This window comes from Labrus mixtus, chromosome 9, assembly GCF_963584025.1.
Source record: "Labrus mixtus chromosome 9, fLabMix1.1, whole genome shotgun sequence".
In the NCBI taxonomy this organism is placed as follows: Eukaryota; Metazoa; Chordata; class Actinopteri; order Labriformes; family Labridae; genus Labrus; species Labrus mixtus.
Genome location: NC_083620.1, coordinates 17,710,237 through 17,730,901, shown reverse-complemented (window position 1 = coordinate 17,730,901; position 20,665 = coordinate 17,710,237). Strand labels below are relative to the sequence as shown.

Sequence of the window (20,665 nt, the reverse complement as noted above, 5' to 3'; positions counted from 1 at the left end):
CAGGTCAAACACACCGACAAGACCGTCAAGTGTTGCAGGATGTGCAGGCATACAGGAAGCATCAAGAGATCATCAGAGTGGTTAAGGGATGGCTGGGGCTTGGACACTTTAATGCTATGAGCTGGAGCAAGGCCAATGACAGTGCAAGGAAACTGTGTGAAAGCGATAGGTCACCCTAGCCAGGGACATTGGATGGGATAGAACCAGGCACTTGAGCATTTGTTTTTCTTGAAAAGATTTCTTCGGGTACCTGTCAGGGCAAGCTGACCTTCTTTGGGTGCCATGGCAGAGCTTTTGACCACTCCCTACAAACTAAGAATTTAGGGTAAATAAAAATATCTATCCTATTCCAAGCAGTGCGGATTGACTCTTTCACCCTGAAATACGCATCCTGACAACATGTACCAAGGCTCTAAGAGAAGTCTATGAAAGGTAGAGGCATGACAAGGTCGCTGACAGAATTACCAAGTGTACAGATTTTGCAGAGGGTCAGAGTCATTTCCAGAAATTGATATATTGATTTTCTTGATGATAAAGTGACAATTAAGTATGTCTCTCCTGTTTTAATAAGGGGAGTGGTAACCAGCTAAGACCTTTACCTTTCTGGTCATCACTCTGTAATGAAATCCATTTTTAGTGGCACACTGATAATTCTCCAATAGCTTGAATTTTCATGCAGTGTTTTTGGAAATAAATCATTTCATGCTTGTTCAATTGCCACGTAAATTCAGGCTGAGCTCTAAAGCCTCCTGCAGCCTCTTAATTATGATGTTCCCAGCAAGCGTGGGATGAGCTGAGAGGAGGAGGAGTGAGGGAGCGTTACCAAATGTCATGCCTGCGACTTGTTATGAACCTGGGATGTAAAACCTGAATTAATGATTTGCAGAGTTTCCTGTTCATGAAATCAATCACAATATTCTACTGCAGTTGGACACTGACCTTGCCTTCCTCTCTGGCTTTGGTGACACACTTGCTGTCAGGACACTTTGCTTTGCTGTATGTACATGAATTGTGCCAAAAGTCATCCCTCTTGTGTAAGTCACTTACTGTCACTGCCATCATTCCCAGTGGCCAGCAAGTTTCATTCACTGGAAGATGACCATGGAATTAACATAACATATATATTAGTGCAACGTGCTCAGGTTGATACATTAGCTTTGTTTAAAAGCATCTAATGGCCGCATACATCACAACAACCTGGCAGCGTTCCTGCAGTGTTGGAAACAAATGACCAATTTTATTCCATTATTCATAGAATTACGTCTGACCGGCAACAGTAACAGCCAATTTGTGAGGAAGAGCCCTTATGCCCAGAATAATTCTTACACTGGTGGAGGCCAAAACCCCATGAATATTGGAGATACTAGCATATGTTTGGAATCTGATACAGTCCATCTTTTACAGGAAGCTATTCATTCAGAACCAAAGAGACTTTTATTGAGGGACATGACAGCACAAAACAAGCACAAGAAGCAAATTATATTTCTTTTCTTCCTTTGTTGGATTATTATTGAGATGTGCTGCATATGGATACCACGGCCAAATGTTTACAGTCATAGGACGCCGTGTATCACTGTCCCTTAAGATTTGTGACCGGTTGTAGACGCCTTACTCATCACTGTGACCTGTATATGAAATCTGATTGGCCGTGCTTGAAGCTTCTTGGTTTACTACCTTCTTATTTATGTTCATACCTCCAAGAAGCCACTATGACTTGCGTTCCTGTGATGTTTTGAAACGGTCTGTTCCTCGTGTCCGCACAACCTAAAACATTGGGTATGAAAGCGACTTTGAGGCATTTTCTGTCAGGCTGTATGATTAGTCTGTCGCCAGGCCAGTGTAAATGGCAACATAACCAGTTTTTCAAAAAATTAGCAGCAGGTATTAAAAATCCAAGACAACAGGTCATCTGAGGAGGTACTCAGGGAAAGATTGCATCCATTCAACTTGTCTTTGAGAGAGAGAAATATAGAAGTAGGATTTCAGGCAGGCAAGAGTCAGGCCAACTAAAGGATGTGAATGACTAGGAGATGCAGGTAGAGCTAGAAGGAAAACGTATCGGTCCACGGGAAACACTTTGTACTTATCTAAGGCCTCACATAGTGTTTTTGTCTACAAGTCAGCAGATAGTTTATTTCATAGAACGAACAATTCCCTGGGAGGACTCTGCGGAGGTGGCATACGAAAGGATTTAGGAACAGAAAGAATGCAGTTTTAGGGAGAGAGGCTGAACAGCGAGGATGAAGAGAAAGGGAATAAATAGAAGTTTGGGAGTAAAGAATGAATAGTAGCAGCCAGGTGGGCAGGTGAGTCTGTTTGATGATGCTGAGAAGAAAATAATAGAGCATTGAAAGAAAGTCTATGTTAGCAAGGAAGGTATGAAGTAAGTTAGTAATTTCATCTTTTCAAAGAAGATCCTACGGTTAGCTGTACTCAAGCCCAGGGGATTTGGAAGATAAGACTGTAATACAATTGTCAACAGTGAGTCATCCCGACTTAGGGCTCAGAGGAAGAGCTGCTGGTAATAGGCCTGACACGGAGTAATCAATACCCTAGAAGTCCTCACACATAACAAGGTGAAAGTCTGAGGGGTGAACACTCAACAAAATTGTTTAACTTCATTTACACAAACATCCAGCTGTTGTCTGGCTAATCTGTGATGATAAAATGAGACTTCGGGAGTTCAACTATCCAAAAAAACGAATTTCCCCTCGCGGGATCAATAAAGTATAAATTATTATTATTATTATTTTTAAATGTATGGTTAAGCTTTCTCAGACTTTGTTCGCATTTTGTGGCAAAGTTTATAAGGTGAGAATACCTGACTCTTATATTAAACATGCTGAGGTGTATTGGTATTGCGTCAAAGAAAAATCTTTAAAACCATCAGAGAGTCAAATTAGAAAAAAATTGATTTGGTTTTCTTCAATGTCAGTGTTCATTACAAATCTTTCACAAATATTCTCCTTATTAAACATGAACAGACCTCATGTCCTAACCTGTTAACCCACTAAATGAGCCAAAAAATCATGAATGAATGCCCTGCATGACTGAAATGCATGCCAATGCTTTTGCATTGTTCTTTTTTTCTGAGGTGGCTGACAAGGGAAGCCAGTCTACGCTGCCAGACATCAGCATGCCAAGGCCCCCGCCTCAGCCAGCCAACCCGCCTACGATGCCTGTACCTTTGGATAGTGGACTGACAAGGCAGTGGCTCCATGTATCTTCTTCAGGCTGAACCTGGCCAGACCCTATGGGTGAGCCCCAGCCTGTCCACCAGATGCCTACTGTCGAGCTGTCCCCCCAGGTTTGGCTACAAGGGGTTGCCCCAGTTTCCCTGATATAGGCGAGGTAGCTCTGCACCATTCTACCTTTTCATGTTTTTTTTTTTTTTAACCTCTGTGATTTTCCATTGATGGGATCTCAACACATACCATGGGGGGGGGGTATCTGCTTTGGGGGCCTCACACTCTATCTCTTTGTAGATGATGTTTAACTGTTGGATTCATCCAACTGTCACCTCCAGCAGGCACTGGGGTGTTTTGCAGCTGAGTGTGAAGGGAAACGAATGGGATGAGGGTCAGCAAGTCTTAGGCTTTACTTGGCCATGGTTTTCTGATGGATGGTGGTGGATTACTCCCTCCGGGTGGGAGATAAGTCTCCGTCTAAAGTGAAGGAGTTCAAGTATCTCTGGATCTTGTTCATGAGTTGGTGCAACATCAGCAGACAACATTATACCAGACTGATGCGGTGAAGAGTTGAGCCTAGAGGCAAAGCTGTCAATTTACCAGTCATTCTACATACCAAGAACTAGAATGACGATACAAGCAGCCAAATTAGTTTTCACAAAAGGGTGGCTGGGCTCAACCTCAGAGAAAGGGTAAGGATCTAAAACACCCAGGGGGAAAAATAGAGCTGCAACTCTTTTGCATCGAAAGGTTCTTGTTAAGGTGGTCCAACATGTGAATAGGGTCCCAGACACCAATTCTGGAGGTTTTCCAAGAACATTCAACTGGAAGGAGACCCAGGGATGAATTCAGAGATTACATATCCTGTCTGGCCAGGGAGCACATTGGATCGCCAGTGGAGCTGTGAAATGTGGCTGTGGAGAAGGACCTCCAGGTCAACATGATAAGCCTGCTTCAACCTTGACCAGGCACCACATGTATGCATGGACGGATGGATGGATGGATGGATGGATGGAAAGGTAGATTAATGAAGGTTGATGAAGTGGAAGACTGTGTGTCTGGGGCTACTACGACATTCCCAATAGTTATGTAGTTGAAGAAAAAATGGAAAACTCTTGATTCCAGTGAGTTTAAAAAGAGACAGAGGAGATTGTCCTCAAAATAGTAAAGCAAAAAAACAAGACATGACTGAGACCAAGATCATTAAAGGTCCGTACATACTGAGATGGAGCACAATGAGCTGATTGCAAACTTCAGTGGAGCATTTCACTCAGCCTATATGTCAAAGTGTGCATATCTGCCATCAGATTTAATTTCAAGCTCTTGTCAATTATAAGAACTACAAAATAGACTGAATAATGACTTAAACTGCTACCACATGCTGATATAGAAAAGTGTTCCTTTTCTGTCAAGTATAAATCTCATTTTGATTTAAAAAAAGGTGAGGGTCAAAGTTTCTTACAACCTGCTGTAACTCAATTTATCAATATTACTTTGAAAAAGCTTAATCAGAAATTTTTGGTGTGTAGAATAAATAAATCAACAGGTGTTCCTGCATTCATGGAAACCTTTACCTGTACTACTCTCCACAGCACCAACATAATTAATGTGATTCTTAGTTACATAAGTTAATGTGTGCATTGGAATACATTATTTGATGAATAACACTTGTTATGTTATGACATAATAATGACAAAGTTTATATTCTGGCTGGATGCTGCTCTCTGTTGTCACCATCCACGTAGCCTATTACCTCTCCTATTACTCACATGATTGATTCTCAAATTCTGTGCCTAAACAGACGAGTCTAAACTTTACAAAGGTGTTGGAGGGGAATTCATTAAATCACAATCATTTTCTCCGTCACACTCTCTGCCATATAAAGCAGTTTGACTGACAAGATTTTTTATATATACATCTTCTGTGTTACAATACACACCACACATGGAGGGCAAGGTTGACAAGGAGGCAATATTATTTATATATATATATATATATATATATATATTTTATTTTTTTACCTTGGGTTGTTCCCTGTATTCATTCACATTCATAGATGTGGGACAATATTTTTTTAACAGAACAATAAACTTGTGAAATCGAATTCTGTATCGCCCTGACAATATAACTGTCAATTCCAGACACACCAAGAGAAATAGAGTTAGAGAGCGAGGGAGAGACAGAGGCAAGAATAAGCAGTCTTGAAGAGGTGAAATGACAAGGACAAGGGCAGACTTTAAGTATTATTGTCTATTCTTTACAAGCTGAGAATGACGGAGGACAGAACAACCTTCTTAAAAGGATATTTTGAAAAAAAGAGTGAAGTCAGACAAACAGCTCACCACTTTGAATTATCTGGATATAGATCATTTTATCATGTAATGTGTAGAGGAATAATTAGAAGCATGGAGCATTTTGAGCCTAAAACATGCTGTCCAAGAACAAACTGTGGGGATGTCTGGAAAACAATGAGGATTATCTTGAGAATAAGAGCTCATGCCCTAGAAGTTAAACCTAACTCCCCTTGTCAACCTTTCATACTAAATCAGCTCTAACTAAAATGAATTAATTAAAAGAAAGGGATGAGCTTGAATCAATGTGGTTTGAATGTGTGTGTGTTGGTAAAAGGTCTGCAGATATATCAACAGGTGCTACCAGGATGCATGCACAGAGAAAACCATTTCTACAGGAAGTCAGGTCAAATGTCTGGTGGCTCCTAAAGGCATCACAACATGCACAATTCTTGGAATTTGGACAACATCAATTACATACATATAAATATATATATACCTGAAATAACTGTTAAACTGCAAGTGAAACTATCAATAAAAGCCACTGAAATAAAAACCACATGGCAGTCATTACACAGTCAACCTGCATTTATGGTTGGAAGGATCTATGGCACCAATAAGGTGCTTGTCAGTCCATAGTCTATTTTTGACAACATGAACATATTTAGGACAACATGGATGCATGAATTATTCTTCATTTTTGTTGTTGTTTTTGTATTTATTATTTTTATTAATCAATTATTATTGATTGATATGTATGTATATGTGTATAGGTTTGTGTGGATATATGTATGTACGAAACTGGGAACATGCGTGGGGGGGTGGGAACTTGCAGGCAGGCTTGGGAACATATAGCTTCTGAATAATTTATCTTTAGAGTTTTTCCTTGTATTTTTTTTTCTCATTGCCTGTTTCTGTTTTAAATTAAAAAAAAACCTTCAATAAAAATACATTTAAAAAAAAATGGTTGGAAGGTGAAAATCTCAAATATAACACAAAACACAAATGGATCCGTAAAGTTGCTTTAAGTGCTATCAAGTTGAATTAGTGGTTACCAAAACTGATAATGAAACTGAACAAACAAAAGGTGCGGTGGTATATGGAGTTGGAAATAAAAGGTAGACAAACGACGATTGACATGGGTACACATTGTCACCAATTTGTACTGAGAAGACGATATCGTGTTTCCGTATAGCTGTTTCTTGTAGATCATACTGGACATAAAAGTTCCCGGCTTATTTATGGAAGCTGACGTTCAGGCAAGTAGCTAAGCAGGCAAACATGTTAAAGCTGTATGCATGTGAGGAAGGGAGGAATGTTGTGTGGGCAACCATGTGACTTCATTTATTTGGGTTTTGTTATTCATATTTTTGTACGCGTGTGTGTGCGCGTGAGTGCTGGCAGCTCTTCAGGCACAGATGCATGACAGGGACTACAATGACAAGAGGGATCATGGGTATGTGGAGGGGACATCGAACATGAAGTACAAAACAAACAGGCATTAAGCTTTGTGTGTGTGTGTGTGCATGTGTGTGCGGGGGGGGGGGGGGTTACTTTGTTTGATTTACCCTCCTTACTGGCAGCTTCCTGCTTTGAACGCTGCTTTGAAATCGAGATAGAGCGAGCCCACAAGCTTTCATCAAGACTCAAAATGACATCACAAAGCGAGACGCTGCTAGGGCCCAATCTCGTGCTCACCATTAGGCATGCCGACAACATATGATGAGTCACTGCCAACCTGACATGATTTATTCAATCCCGCCAAGTAGTTAGGATTGCTGGATATGAATCACTTATATGGAAGCCGTTGAGCACCGATTGAGGGTATGTGTCTCACGTGTGTGAGATTATGTACGTTTGTAATGGTATTTTGTATGCATGGATCCATCAGGCAAGCATACAATTGTGTGCATAGCTCTTGTGCAAACGATACAATATGTTGAAGTTAGAGAAGTTGCATGATCTTGATCACTCTAAGTAACAGAAATAAACAAAATATGCCTTTACAAGAAGAAGCCTTACAATCCCTGTGGAGCTTTTCACATCCCCTGATTTACATCCAAGCATGTTTTTATTTCCATCTCTTTGCTCATTGTGACCAAAGTGCCAAGATTACTACATCATATAATCAAAGCACAGGACATTAAAGGCTGGTTATAACTGGAGTTAATGGGGAGAGAGGAAAACAAACAGGAGCTGAGAGCTTTATCACACAGAATAAAAGAAACAATGTTGGATAAAATCTGAGTAACATCTTTGTGCCCCCAGTACTCCCCATGTCCAGCATGTCTAAGTTTGATCAACGCAGTCAACTAATGCTCCACCTTTAGAATCACATTAACCAGGAACAGTGCCCCGAAAATTCCCAGAGCTGAATCAATGTAGCGTTTGTGAGGTGTAACTATTTGGATTGTTCAGCTTTTAAAGACGAGAATGGCAACAAAAAATAATCTGTCATCCCCACAGGCACTGTCCACATTAGCTTTAATGATGGTCAATGAATAGTCATCTTTTCACATCCATCATCTCCATATAGCCTTAGTAAGAAATGGACTGTTGCCATGTATAAAGAACACACACTAAATTGAGGGGAGTATCTAGATCATCGTTTCACAGTTCGGACCACTTCAGAACTGACATCTACATATCTCAGAGTTAACAAACAGAACCACATGGAAGACTGGAAGCAGTCAAAACCATAAGTGGGCAGGACAAAAAAAAAACCTAACTCAAGACGGGTAGCTGTGCAAGGAAGTTGATGAGCGTCTTGAGATGATTCAGGGGAAACAGATTAGGCAGGGGAGTAGTCTGGCAGATCGTTAGTCAGGGATGTCAGGGCCAGAGATAAATGAAGTGTCAGCAGAGGACAGAGAGGGAAGAAAGAATGGTGGTAGAAAAGGGGAGGACAATGGAGGGAGAAAGGGAGATACAGAGAGGGAGGAAAGAGAAGATATGAAAGATGTGTATGGAATTTAAATAAGAGAAATAGGAGTTTAAAAGATGTGAAGGCATTCGTAGAATATCACAGCTATGAAAGTAGGCTCTCAATTACATCTGAGTTGTACAACACTCACAATTACATTTGCTGAAGTTTTGTTTCATTAGTAAATCATGAGTATGTAATGTAATATTTATATGTGCATAATTAATCTTTCATGCCCCTCTTAAGCAACTTGTATATGCATCATCCTTCTTCCTAATGCTGCATGATTGATTAATACCAGTTACAACTTAAGTTCTAAATGTATTTCTAAAAAAAGATAGACTTGTAATGTGTTATTAATATTAGAGTATGGTTTTCTGATTTTACAAGCTGTGTGCTCGGAAACTGCGTGCAACTTTGTGACAATAACTTGTGTGGCAACTTGGTGTCTGAAGTGTAAAGTGTTTGTATTGCAGCACATCCGAGGGCTTTCATCCGTGGGCCTTAGGCTGTATCACTAGTTCTAAGATACACTATCTGGTGCTACTTCGACGCGTCTTGAGTGGTGAAGGGGGATTAGGGACTGGGTAATCATCGCTCTCTGCAACCAGTTCTGAGTATTTAGCTGAGTAGGTGCCTCCTTGGAGCTGAATTGTCTCCATAGGTCATGGACATCAACAAAGTCATTGACTAACTGAATGGGAAACTCGATGCAAAGTGGTTTGGCTCTCGAGAGCTCTGACCAGGTGATCTTTCAGGTTTCAGCTTCTCTCTTCTGGTCCAGGCCCCTTGTTGCTACATTCAAACCTCTTGCTGGAGGGTTCTTCCTCCAGCACTGCTCGTATCTTGTCCTGAACCAGCTGACACTTCTTCTTCCCACGGGCCTTGTTGTCACTTGGCTTGTGAAAGCTGCCTGGTCCTGACCATTGTTTTAACTCATTCAGCTGTAGTGATTGATTAAACATTTGTTCATCTGAAAATGTGAGATAACTTCTTGTATCTTGCATGGTAGAAGTTAATCCAAAATCAGAACCACAGTTTTTTACTTTTCACTAAATTAACACAACGCCTTGTACAGGACTGTTTTCTTGATCCCACTACGGCCTGCTGACGCTGGATTTTAGACCATTACCGCTTGTTCCCACAGTGAGTGATACACTTATTACCATGGAGTCTACTATTTATTTGTTTCATTCAATACAGATATAAATGACTAAATACTGCACTAGTCTACTGTAATGGCACTACTATTTGCGGTAACTAGTAAGGATTAGTTACTTCAATAATTCAATAATGCCGTTATAATTACTGACAAGTTAAAGCACTCGTTATGCATATGAAACAGCGGACAACAAGTGGGCGAGGTGAAGCTAAACGTCAGTATAGCAGAGTCCTGGGAGAAAGAACATTGCACCCAGTAAACAAACACAGGCAGGTGACCATTCAGCCGCAACATTTCTGTCTTGGAAATTCCGACATTAGCTTCCTCTGCCCAAGTTAAACAATAAGAATATAGCAGTGAGCAGTAGTCTATGTGCAGGAAGGAAAACTTCACTCACAAGAACGAAGCACCGAGCTAAACAGCAACATGCTTTAGCTCAGCAGATCAAGGAGACACTCCACACAAACAGTTGATTGATTTAAAACACTGTCTGCTCCACGATGTGTAAGCCGGAATATAGACTGATAGACAGGTATGTTGACGCCAGCATGCTTCATATCAACTGTTGAGTCTGTTGCCCTCAAAGAACTAGTTAGTAAAATACCGACATGTTGAAAATCACTACAGTGTTACTTGAAATGTGTGAGTTGTTACAGCACAATTACACCACAGCAAGACTAAATAATGTGAACATCAATATGAGGATTGAAGCAAAAATGTAACGCTTGGCATCAATATCAATTTCAGGCTGTTTCATTTCGAGCTAAAAACTCCTCATAGGAGATTTAAATAAGGTCCAATTAGGAGGTCAAACCTCCAGCCCAAACACATTTAAAATGGTTGAAGTTATTGGTTTATTTTTAAAATGACAGAAAAATATTATCTGTAAGAGAAGTAACTGCAAGTTCGTCTGACTTGTGTGTCTGCTCTGGTTAATGAGAGGCTGTGGTAGGAACACTCTGACAAACGCTGAAAAACTCAGTTTATGTAACCAAAAAAGAAAACATCATGAAGACATGAACTCTGTAACATTTGCAAAAAAAATCCCTAAAAATATTCCAAGAGAAAGCAAAGTGAAGGGTAGAGGCTCACATCTCTGAGCTTCCCGTGGTCTGTCTTACTCTCCATTATTATACATTTCTGAATTTATGTTTAGTATATAATACACAACTCTGCTGTGTTTAAAAAGTACAGAAACTAAATCCAGTTCAAAACAAAACTCTTAAAAGAATAGATAACTTTGCAGATACTATCCTCCAGAGCTATTTGAAAATCACTTTAATTCTCCATGGAGATGACAATCTGCTTGTGTACAGAGGCACTGTGAAGCTGAATTTAGTCATACTGATGCCAAAGCACACAAAATAATATCAGAGCCAAAGCTGGGTACACGCCTGTTAATCCGTAAAGTATTCATTGTTGCATTTTGTTAACAGATTAATCAAATTAAACAACTTCTGCAGTTCTGTATAAAGACTGGCCCCCTTATTTAAAGAATAATGTACAGCAAGTCGGTCATTACTGAGTAAATAAACCCTGACAGGGTGATGTTGAAAAGGCACTGTTTGATTATGCCGTTTGAATTGGGTCCATAGCAATGGCCATCTACAAATTAGTCTAATTTGCTAATTAACTTCATTGATGGAGAAGTGAGACAAGGTGAATGGGGACCAAGAATCAATGCAACACTGATTGAGGTTTTCAGCCATGTTACTGTCAAAGTCTGTCACCATTTTCATCTTGATTTACAAGTCGGTAAACACTGCCAGCTGAAACAACGTTCTGCTTGGTGTTTACATCATGTCAGCCAGAATTTTTTTTCGGGTCCAGCTCTTTGAGGCTTTCATCCTCGTGATTATTTCGATATTGTTTTCCTTGTAGTTTTTCCCTTTTACCAACAGACTGTTATCAGATCCTCTGGACTCCATTCTGTCGATTGAGATCACTAGACCTTCTGATTCTATGATCAGAACTTGGTTACAAAGTGGCTTCGCTGTGCAATAATTCAAATGTTCCCTTTTTTTGGACAATTGTATTTTTGAAATACTATTTTTTTTCTAACTTGCTCTTGGACAAAAATGCTATTGGTCCACTTTGAATTAAAAAAATCAGGAATTCAATTGTAAGCAACAGTAACTAAGCAGGCATGGTTTAAGCATAAAGCCATTAAGAAATACAATGAATTGGATGAATCCCTTATATGATTTCAAGAAAATGCTGTTGACAGCAGCTTGGTGGGGGATAAAGGGGTCATCTTCGAGTATCTCCCATTAATCTTTGGTCTACGCTTTGTTTTCCAGCGCAGCAACTTTATAAGAAAGGGACAAAGGAGCTTATTTTGTTGTAGTGTTGAAATGCAGGTAAAAACAGAGAAGAGAGATACAATAGGAGAGGTGACTATGTCGAGGGCTGCAACTGAAAAACATGAAGATGGCTGCAGCCCACTCTTAATGAGTCATAAATCAGCTTGATATGAATCATCTCTACAGCACTATTAGAGAAAAGTGTTGAGAACCTCATTAATTTCCATTAAGGAGCAGCTATCTGGTAAGTTTACCACAGCATCAAATTCTCTGAGCTGCTATCTTTAAGATCTCAGAAGAACTCACACAAAGCCTCTATGTGCCTACACACTAAAACTCTTTGATTTGGGGTCACCCCTTTCATTTTCAGCTCAGATAAGGGGCGGGGATATTCCCATAAGGAACAACAGCCTAAAGATTCATAATAAATGCTGTTCATTTCAGAGACATACTTAAAATGTAGCATTTCTTAAACAAACTGAGTCATAATGACTCAACTGTCAGCCTACCACTGCTTTGAGAGCACATTTGCAAGCACTTCCTTCAGCTGCCTCGCTCTCTTTGTCTGGCTCTGTCAGCTCCTTACAGGCCAATGTCACAGTCAAAATATGCAACAGCCTGTATGAGGCATCATTCGCATTGACATCATTTACTTTAAATCACCACAATGAAATCATGATAAAACATGTCATGGGAATAATTTAAGAACGTGAAATAACTGATGGAAATGATGCCACATTTAAATTGTGATTACATGGTATCATAGTGAGCAGCTATGAAACTGTGTTACACTCAATACAAATAAAGTAAGCAATGAAAATCCAAAGAAAAACAAGTTATAAGCATGAGATTCTTTTGCAGATAGTCATGCAAAACAAATATGACTACTTAATAAATATGTAATTTAATTCCTTTAAAAAATAACCACAAATCCCATGAAAAAAGACAGACAGAATCGATTCTGTGGATGAGGGATAACCTCAGCTTATTCAGAGACAGAAATGATTGTCGACTCTTAGCATGATGACTTCGTCACTTACTCACAGTGAGAGCCTCGTAGGCTTTCCACAATCATGATAATAAGAAATGCAGCAGCAGCAGCAGCAACAACAACAGTAATAGGAGCAATCATAATAACTGTTGTGTTTTTGTTTGGTCCAGAAGAGCTCTTGAGCCAATTGAAGCGAGGAGCAGCATCTTAAGCCACAGCAGTCACTACACCCAGCATGTCTCGAATCACATGCAGGGAGGAGAAAGATGTATTATGTCTAACAATTCCTCTGTCTTTGCTCCTGTTTTTCACTCTATCCATTTCATCAAAATCAGCTCATCAATTAAAATGTACTGTTTTCCTCACACTTCTGCGCTCCTGCAGGTGTGAAATCAATATGGCCTCTAAATATCCCCACCATCCCCGTGTTTGCTTACCAGAGAGGTGAAGATGTAAGTGTAGTAGACTGACAGCATCCCCAGCTCCGATGCCTGTAGAGCAAAACCACAAGAGGGGCAGGAGGGGAGAGATAAAGAGAAACGTAAGAGATATTAAAAGGATATTTAAAGGGCAAAAACAGAAATTCGAGGATCGGCGTTTGAAGAAAAAGATGTTAAGATGCAGTTTGAGGGAGGGAGGGGGAAAGTACAACAGAAGGCACAGGTAGTCAAGAATAAAGGGTTTCTGGAAAGAAGTTGAGAGGTCAGTGATTCGGTGTAACTCAAGCTCCACTCTGCAGCAGACAGATCAAATCCACATCTTGATAAGACGCGACACATTCTTATCTGACAACGGCTCTCTACGGAGCAATTAATTTCAGAGGTGCTTTACTATGCTGCTCAACGCTCCGTCTTATAATGTGATTAAATCAAAGTCACAGTGAGGAGCAGTTGTGAAGGACAGTGTGAACTTTGCATAGCTTAATTTCTTTAACGTTATACGAGGGAAAAAAAGGAAAACTATAGTGTTCTGTCCAATTATTCTGTTATGCACATTTTGATTAAAATCAATAAGTCTCAAGTAGATATACCATATATCAAGCCAAATTGTTTTAAAGAAGATGGATTTTTTTTTTTTCAAGAGCTTAATTTGACCTGAGTAGAACTCCACCTGGAAATGAATAAAACCTCATGCCCTCTGGGACACATTTCTTAAAGAGCATCTTTTCCAAATACATATGTGCCAAACTCCTATTTAGCATTCACACTAGCATTTGCCTAGGATTAGGTATCGTTAAAAAGAGTTTTACAACAGGTATTAAGCTGTCATATCTTCAAAAAGGTAACATCTGTGGGGTGTGAGCCATTACAAGCATATGCCGCTCTGTTCTGCAGGAGCATAAATAATTAGTAAGAAGCAGAAACACACCAATCAACTGCAGCCAAAACATTCAGATACAACTTTCACTCTAATACTGTGAATGACCTTTCAAGATGTCTCGACAAAACACATTTCTAATATTTATTTAGCATGCTTAATTGTGAAACTGTCATCAACTGTCATATTAGGCTTCAGGATACTGTAGTTATTTATTAGAGTCTATCCAGGTGTTACACAGTAAGGAAAGCTAGCTGCTGTGTTTTTCCCCCCTTAAAGAGGCATTTTTTCAGCGACTACCGCTTCAAAGCACTCCATCTTGGTCTCTTGTGACCTGTAACACGATACTTAAAAGAAACTGACATTCTTTAAAACAAACAGCTAATGAAAAGTGTACTGTTGTTCTCCCTTCACTGCATTTAAAAAAAAAAAACAGCTCTCCTGCTGTCTCTCTCACTTTTTGCCTTCTTGTTCTGTGGTAGGCTTTGGTCAGAGTACACACACTCTGCACGGTCCCCATACTGGACTCACTGTCTGCAGCTGTGTACAACAATGGAGGCCTGACTGAATGAGATTACATTCAGAGTGTCAACACAACTGACCTAAACCCCTCTGAATGCTTAAACCTCAGAGAGGGAGACCTTTGTCTGACAAGGGTTTGATGCAAGATGTGAACAGACAATTGAGGAGGGATATCCTGCATGACAAAAGACGACGCTGTCCCGGCAGACAATCTGGTTGCTCTCATCATCATCTTAGACTGGCAAATACAGTATGTCGGGCACAGCTTTGATGTGTTTGGCGTCCTGATACTCTACATGACAGGCAGGACCGCCAACTTTCCACCGTCCTGCTACAGGACTGTCTCTCAACAGAAAGAGACGCAGGAACAGATAAAGGGGACACAATTGGTGTGTATACAAGACCACAGGGTGAAGGTAAGAAACCAAAGTTAAACTGTCCCCTCTGCTTTTTGAGTTTCATGAAACATGAAGAAATGGAGAACCAGAACAAAAAAAGAAAGAAAGCAACATCCTGCTGTGAACTCCTGCTGCTCTGTGGCCTGGGGTTGCCACAGTTGCCATGGTGACTGGATGACCACTGATGGCAGCATGAACACTTGATTGAGGTGAGAGATTGAGATTGTATACTTCTGTGAGAGAGACTATAGCCACCCCTCCATCTTCTGTCATCAGTTATTGTCACCTCCACTCTAACCATCCATCCATCGTCTTTTAGAAATAATGAGGTGTGTATTAATTACATAGAGGCCATATGTTGCTTCAAAAAACCCGAGCTTCATCAGCTCTCGCCTTCATGGATGCAATGCAAAGTCTCCAACAAGAAGCTTCTCCATAATGCTCTCAAGGTCACAATAAAGATTATAATTACTATGTTCCATATGTGGAAAACATATGACGGTCGTACTGATGTTCCTGACAGAAATACTGCTCATTAACGTTCCGTTTCCCTGCTTCCCAACTTAGTGAAGAAATAATGAAAATCAACAGTTCAAATAAAATCATCTCTAAACTTTATAAACTCATAGCCACATCAACAACCTCCATTACACTCCCCACTACAAAATGGGAAAAGGATCTGACGCTGCCCCCCAACCCTGACTTCTGGACACAAATCAATAAAAACGTCTTTTCCAATAATACTAATTTACAACTTATACAATACAAAACCATCCACAGGACACACATCACTCAAGGTAAAATGTTCAAAATGGGTTTAGCTAACACAGACATCTGTTCACAGATTGCACTCATGGTTTCACAGATGACTATCTTCACGCCACGTGGGCCTGTCAACCAGTTCACTCATTTTGGATCACAGTCACTGAAAATCTCTCCACTATCTTGGGCTGCAGAATCCTCCCGTCCCCATTACTTTGCTTACTTGGAGACACATCACAAATCACCATCCCAACTAACTACAAAAACCTGCTACTCATTTCTCTAACTATCGCCAAGAAAATCATCTATCAGAACTGGAAATCTAAAAAGATACTGCCACATAACTCACTGGACCAACCTACTCACGGAACACATTGTAATAGAAAGAATCGCAGCCTGCAAGAATAACAATATATCAGCCTTTAATAACACCTGGAATCCATTCATAATTCACCTAAATCTCAGAAAAATCATACCTCAAACTGAAATTAAAATAAAAAATGTTCTTCTTTTCTTTAATGTTGACACGTATATATCTTTTTTTTGTTTTTCTCCCCTCTTTTCTCTTCCTCTCAATTATCTTCAATTTTGTTGCTATTTATTTTTCTTGCTACTTCCCATTCAGCCACTCACTTTAATGTATTATACTGCCACACACACATTCACACGTTTCTTATACACTACTTCAACTTACTACTTGACTTTTATTATATCTACTTCAATTGTATTTGTCTTTGCTAATGTTTTGCATATTTTGATTTTGTTTTGTTTATTTCTGTTTTGCCTGTTTTTGTTTATTTGCCGTCGCTTTAATTGTCACGTCTATGTGCACATTTTTGTTTTGTACTTGTTCACTTTATCACAATAATAATAAAAAAAAAAAATTCTATTCAAAGTTGTTTAAACAGACAGAAGAAACATATGGGTAAGAGATAAGGACATGAAAGAATCTGTCCTCTTAATCTGCTTCCCTGACTGAAACAGCAGTTTGTTATAATCCATGACATTCATGATATGAAAGAAGACAAAAGGGGCTTCTTCATTTTATAAATCTGTTTTTTATTTATTACACTAATCCACTTAACTGTGCAGGATTCTCATTCATGGAAGCTGAATCATTGGGATACAACTTGATTTAATGCTTTCGCCCATTCCATTTGATATAACAGGTTTGTTAAACAACATTGCCTCAAGTCATTTGCCTTTTATTTTGGGACTATGTTTATGACCTCAGGCTCTGTAACCCTGTCTGCCAAAAGTGCTTGAATACACGTAATCTGTTTTTGAATTCAAGAGGGCAAGTATAACATTTCTGTGAAAAAGATTTTGTGCTGCACAGTATTCGTTGAGTCATAATGGAAATCCGACTTCTATCTCTCTTCAGGTTAAAACTAAAAACCCGAGCAACTTCTTCTTCAGTTAAAAAAGTATATATTTCCTAACCCTTACATCTACTTTAAGCCTTGAACACTTTATGCCACTGGCATTTTCACTTACTTCTCGTATTTGGGATACATGAACATTTAAAAAAAGAGGAAATTGGAAAAGCTATGATAGCAGACCATGAATAAAGCTCTCAGTGCATACATGACCAGGTATCACTTAAACCATACTCACCCGTTCCAGAATGATATGTGACATGGTGGCATTGGCATCAACTATAATGGTGGCAGTCTTGTCGTCTCGTATCTCCTTCAGGAGCGGGGTTGGGTCCTGACTGTCATCGAGCATGCGCACAGACAGAGTCTCCTTTGAGATGAGGAACTGCCTGAGGAGCTGCTCCAGGTTCAACAAGCCTGCAGATAAGCCACACACACACACACAAACACACAAACACACACAAACACACACAAACACACACACACACACACACCAGAGGGTTTCTTATATCGAAGGCAGGACTCTTCAAAGGTTGTGAAGTTTTACATACATAGTTTAGAATAGTTAGAAGAAAAAAAAAATACATCGCCATTACTTTCATTGACTTCTCTTGAGTTTAATAAAGTCATTCACATTCAGGATGCATGCATGTGATTAAATTATGGATTTAATATGCGTATATGTGCTAACAGATGTACCTATTGTTTTCCTTTGAATTGCAGGTGTGACAACAATGAAGTCAAAACACTTCATCATCAAGAAAAGGTCAACCCCCCACACCCCCTCCCCTCCCCACCGGATTGCTGATGGACGGTCTACCTCCCCCCACCCCCTTGCTCTCTATCCCTCTTCCTGCATCTTATCCCATCTCTCCCCCTATCCCTTTCCAAGCCCGGCGCAGTCTAGGCCTGTGAAGACTGTTTCGTCATGAGCCGGGGATCCGGCCGAAGATTTCTGCCTTTTAATAAGGCAGTTTTTTCTTACCACTGTAACTTTTGCTGCTTTGCTAAAGTGCTCATGATGGATAGGCCGGATCTTTGTAACATAGCAATAAGTAAGGTCTTTTACCTGCTTTTTGTAACATAACAATGAGTAAGGTCTTTTTACCTGCTCTTTTGTAATGTTAACAGACAATGAGTAAGGTCTTTTACCTGCTTCTTGTAAAGTGTCTCGAGATAACACTTGTTATGAGTTGACGCTATACAAATAAAAGTTGATTGATTGATTGAAGTTGAACACAATACCTTCAGTGAACTTGTTATAAAGCCATCAAACCCAAAGGGACATTTCAGCAAATGATTCTTGCTGGGCTACTGGGTTACTTATACATATAGGAGTTAAACGCTAACAACCTGAAAGATTTTCAGGGCAGGACACCAAGGCATGTTGTTGTGACAGTTATGTTAGTGTCCCCTTGGCAATTTGGCAGATCTCATTACACTCATAACATTTTTTGACATTGGCAAGGAGAGTCATATGGAAAGGATGTGACTTATTGGACAAGGACGTGCTTTAGCTGAGTCTTCACCTGCTTTCTTTCATTTTAAAATTAATCATTAAACAGCACTCTAGACCTTTGCCTGAGCAGAGTTTTTACGTGATTTTTTGCCATGGCGACAGCAGATCAGTTGATCTATCACACAGAGACCAATTTTAGGGGGAGCAATTTGAAGTTGTCAAGCTGGCTTCTTTAGCTTTTCCACGGCCCATTAACACAAGATATAGCAGCATCCCAGTCCCCGGCATCATGTCTAATGGCTTCTGCAATTATGTCTCTGTCTCCCTGTCCTTCAGCCCGTCCGTATGCCAGTATATCATTGTGTGCGTGTTTGCCTTCCTCTACATAGCTTCCTACATATGTGCACTCATGAGACATCACTCCTGGCTGCGGCTTGCTTGTCTGCCTGAGTCTCAGAACCTGTCGGATCAGCTTCATCTGTAGAATTACGCGGAAAAATGTGATGAGCTTGAAATAGCTTCTACTGAAAACCACTCTTTTCTACGTCCACACTCTGCAGCTTCTCAACGGGCATCACATACGAGTTCTCATCATCAAGTTCCTGACATCACACTGCTGTACCAGATGTGAGCAAACACACATTCACACACATAAATAGAGTTATCACAGAAGAAAAGCTCATATTCACTTTCGTGTTGAAGCACACGAGTCATAGGGGTGGAGTCAACATTTTACACCAGGGTTTTTAGCAGCCATAATGTTCCCTCACTGTTTGCTCTGGTGAACCAGATTCAGTCAAATGAAAAAAACTTACATCTGAATGAAATATGTACTCTTTTTTTGGTTAGACTTGTGTCTGTCCCTGTCCAGAGAAAACACACAAAAAGCAACCTGTCCCAGCACTTCCCCGTCACCTGTCAGGTGGTGGTTGTGCTGATCTTTACAGCATACATATGCATTCATTAAAAAGCAAACAGGAAGCAGCAACTTGTACTGTAGTGCAGAATGACTCACAATGAATTGCATGTAGGACATGTATCTCAGTTTAGGCCAAGTATTACTGTAGGAGAGCGGAAGTGCTATATTGCCAAAAAAGGGACCAAGTTAGATTTTAGCTCACGTAAATTTCATTTGTTGTTCGTTGGCCTCTATACAGTAAAGGGATTTGCATGGGAAACTTGTTTGACAGGTATCTGAATAACAGTGAAATAAAATATGAGAGGAGAAAGAAAGGGATCAAACGCTCCCTTCGATAATCAAACCCAGAATATTGATCACATGACAAACCTCTCTAGACCAAATGGCTAATCATTTATTATGTTTTGCTAGTTACCTCAACACAGGTTGGAAAGTGAAGTCCTGCGTGCCAAAGTCCCAAAATTAGGTTATAACAAGTATGGTCTTCTGAATTCACTCTGACAAATACTACACTTCTAACATCTGTGCACACAATCTCCGCACACTCACGCTCTAGCAGTCAACATCTGTCGATACTGAGAAGAAAAAAAATGTCACAAAAGCCAGCAGAATAGTTTGATGCTTTTAAAACCACAAAATGTTGCAGCTAAAAACAACCCGATCGCCAACTCTAATATTCACATCGCTTCCCTCCACATTATTGTCATTATCAGTTACAGCATAATTAGCATCATCGGAGACATACATACTCTCCCCTTCTATTACCTTATCCCAGTCATTCTCACACCCTTTAAAGACTCCTTTTCACAAGTCAGTGAGGCGTCTCTTTCACCTTTTCAATGCTGATTACAGGTTAGAAATGGCAATCCCACACAGCGTGCAGAACACTTAGAGACAGCAGGACGGTGCTGAAAAACCTGCGAGGAATGGAGAATTGTAATTTAAAAATTATTTCGCAGGCATTCATCAACACAAAGTGTAATTATAAACCCCAGTAAATCTGTATGAGCAGATTCGAGAGAAAACCTGTTAAAAGAAGTAGCAGGGGTAT

At 39.9% G+C, this 20,665-nt stretch overlaps 1 protein-coding gene across 1 annotated transcript in view; it reads right to left on the bottom strand.

Annotated features, from left to right (window-relative positions):
* The window catches only part of grik4 (glutamate receptor, ionotropic, kainate 4), a 245,424-nt gene that overhangs the window by 53,634 nt on the left and 171,125 nt on the right, over nucleotides 1–20,665 (bottom strand). Inside the window, exons 7-8 of the mRNA XM_061046622.1 lie at nucleotides 17,475–17,653; nucleotides 13,296–13,349 (exon numbers count right to left, since the gene is read on the bottom strand). Of these exons, the coding sequence (XP_060902605.1) occupies nucleotides 13,296–13,349; nucleotides 17,475–17,653 (233 nt within the window). The remainder of the gene's footprint in view (nucleotides 1–13,295; nucleotides 13,350–17,474; nucleotides 17,654–20,665) is intronic.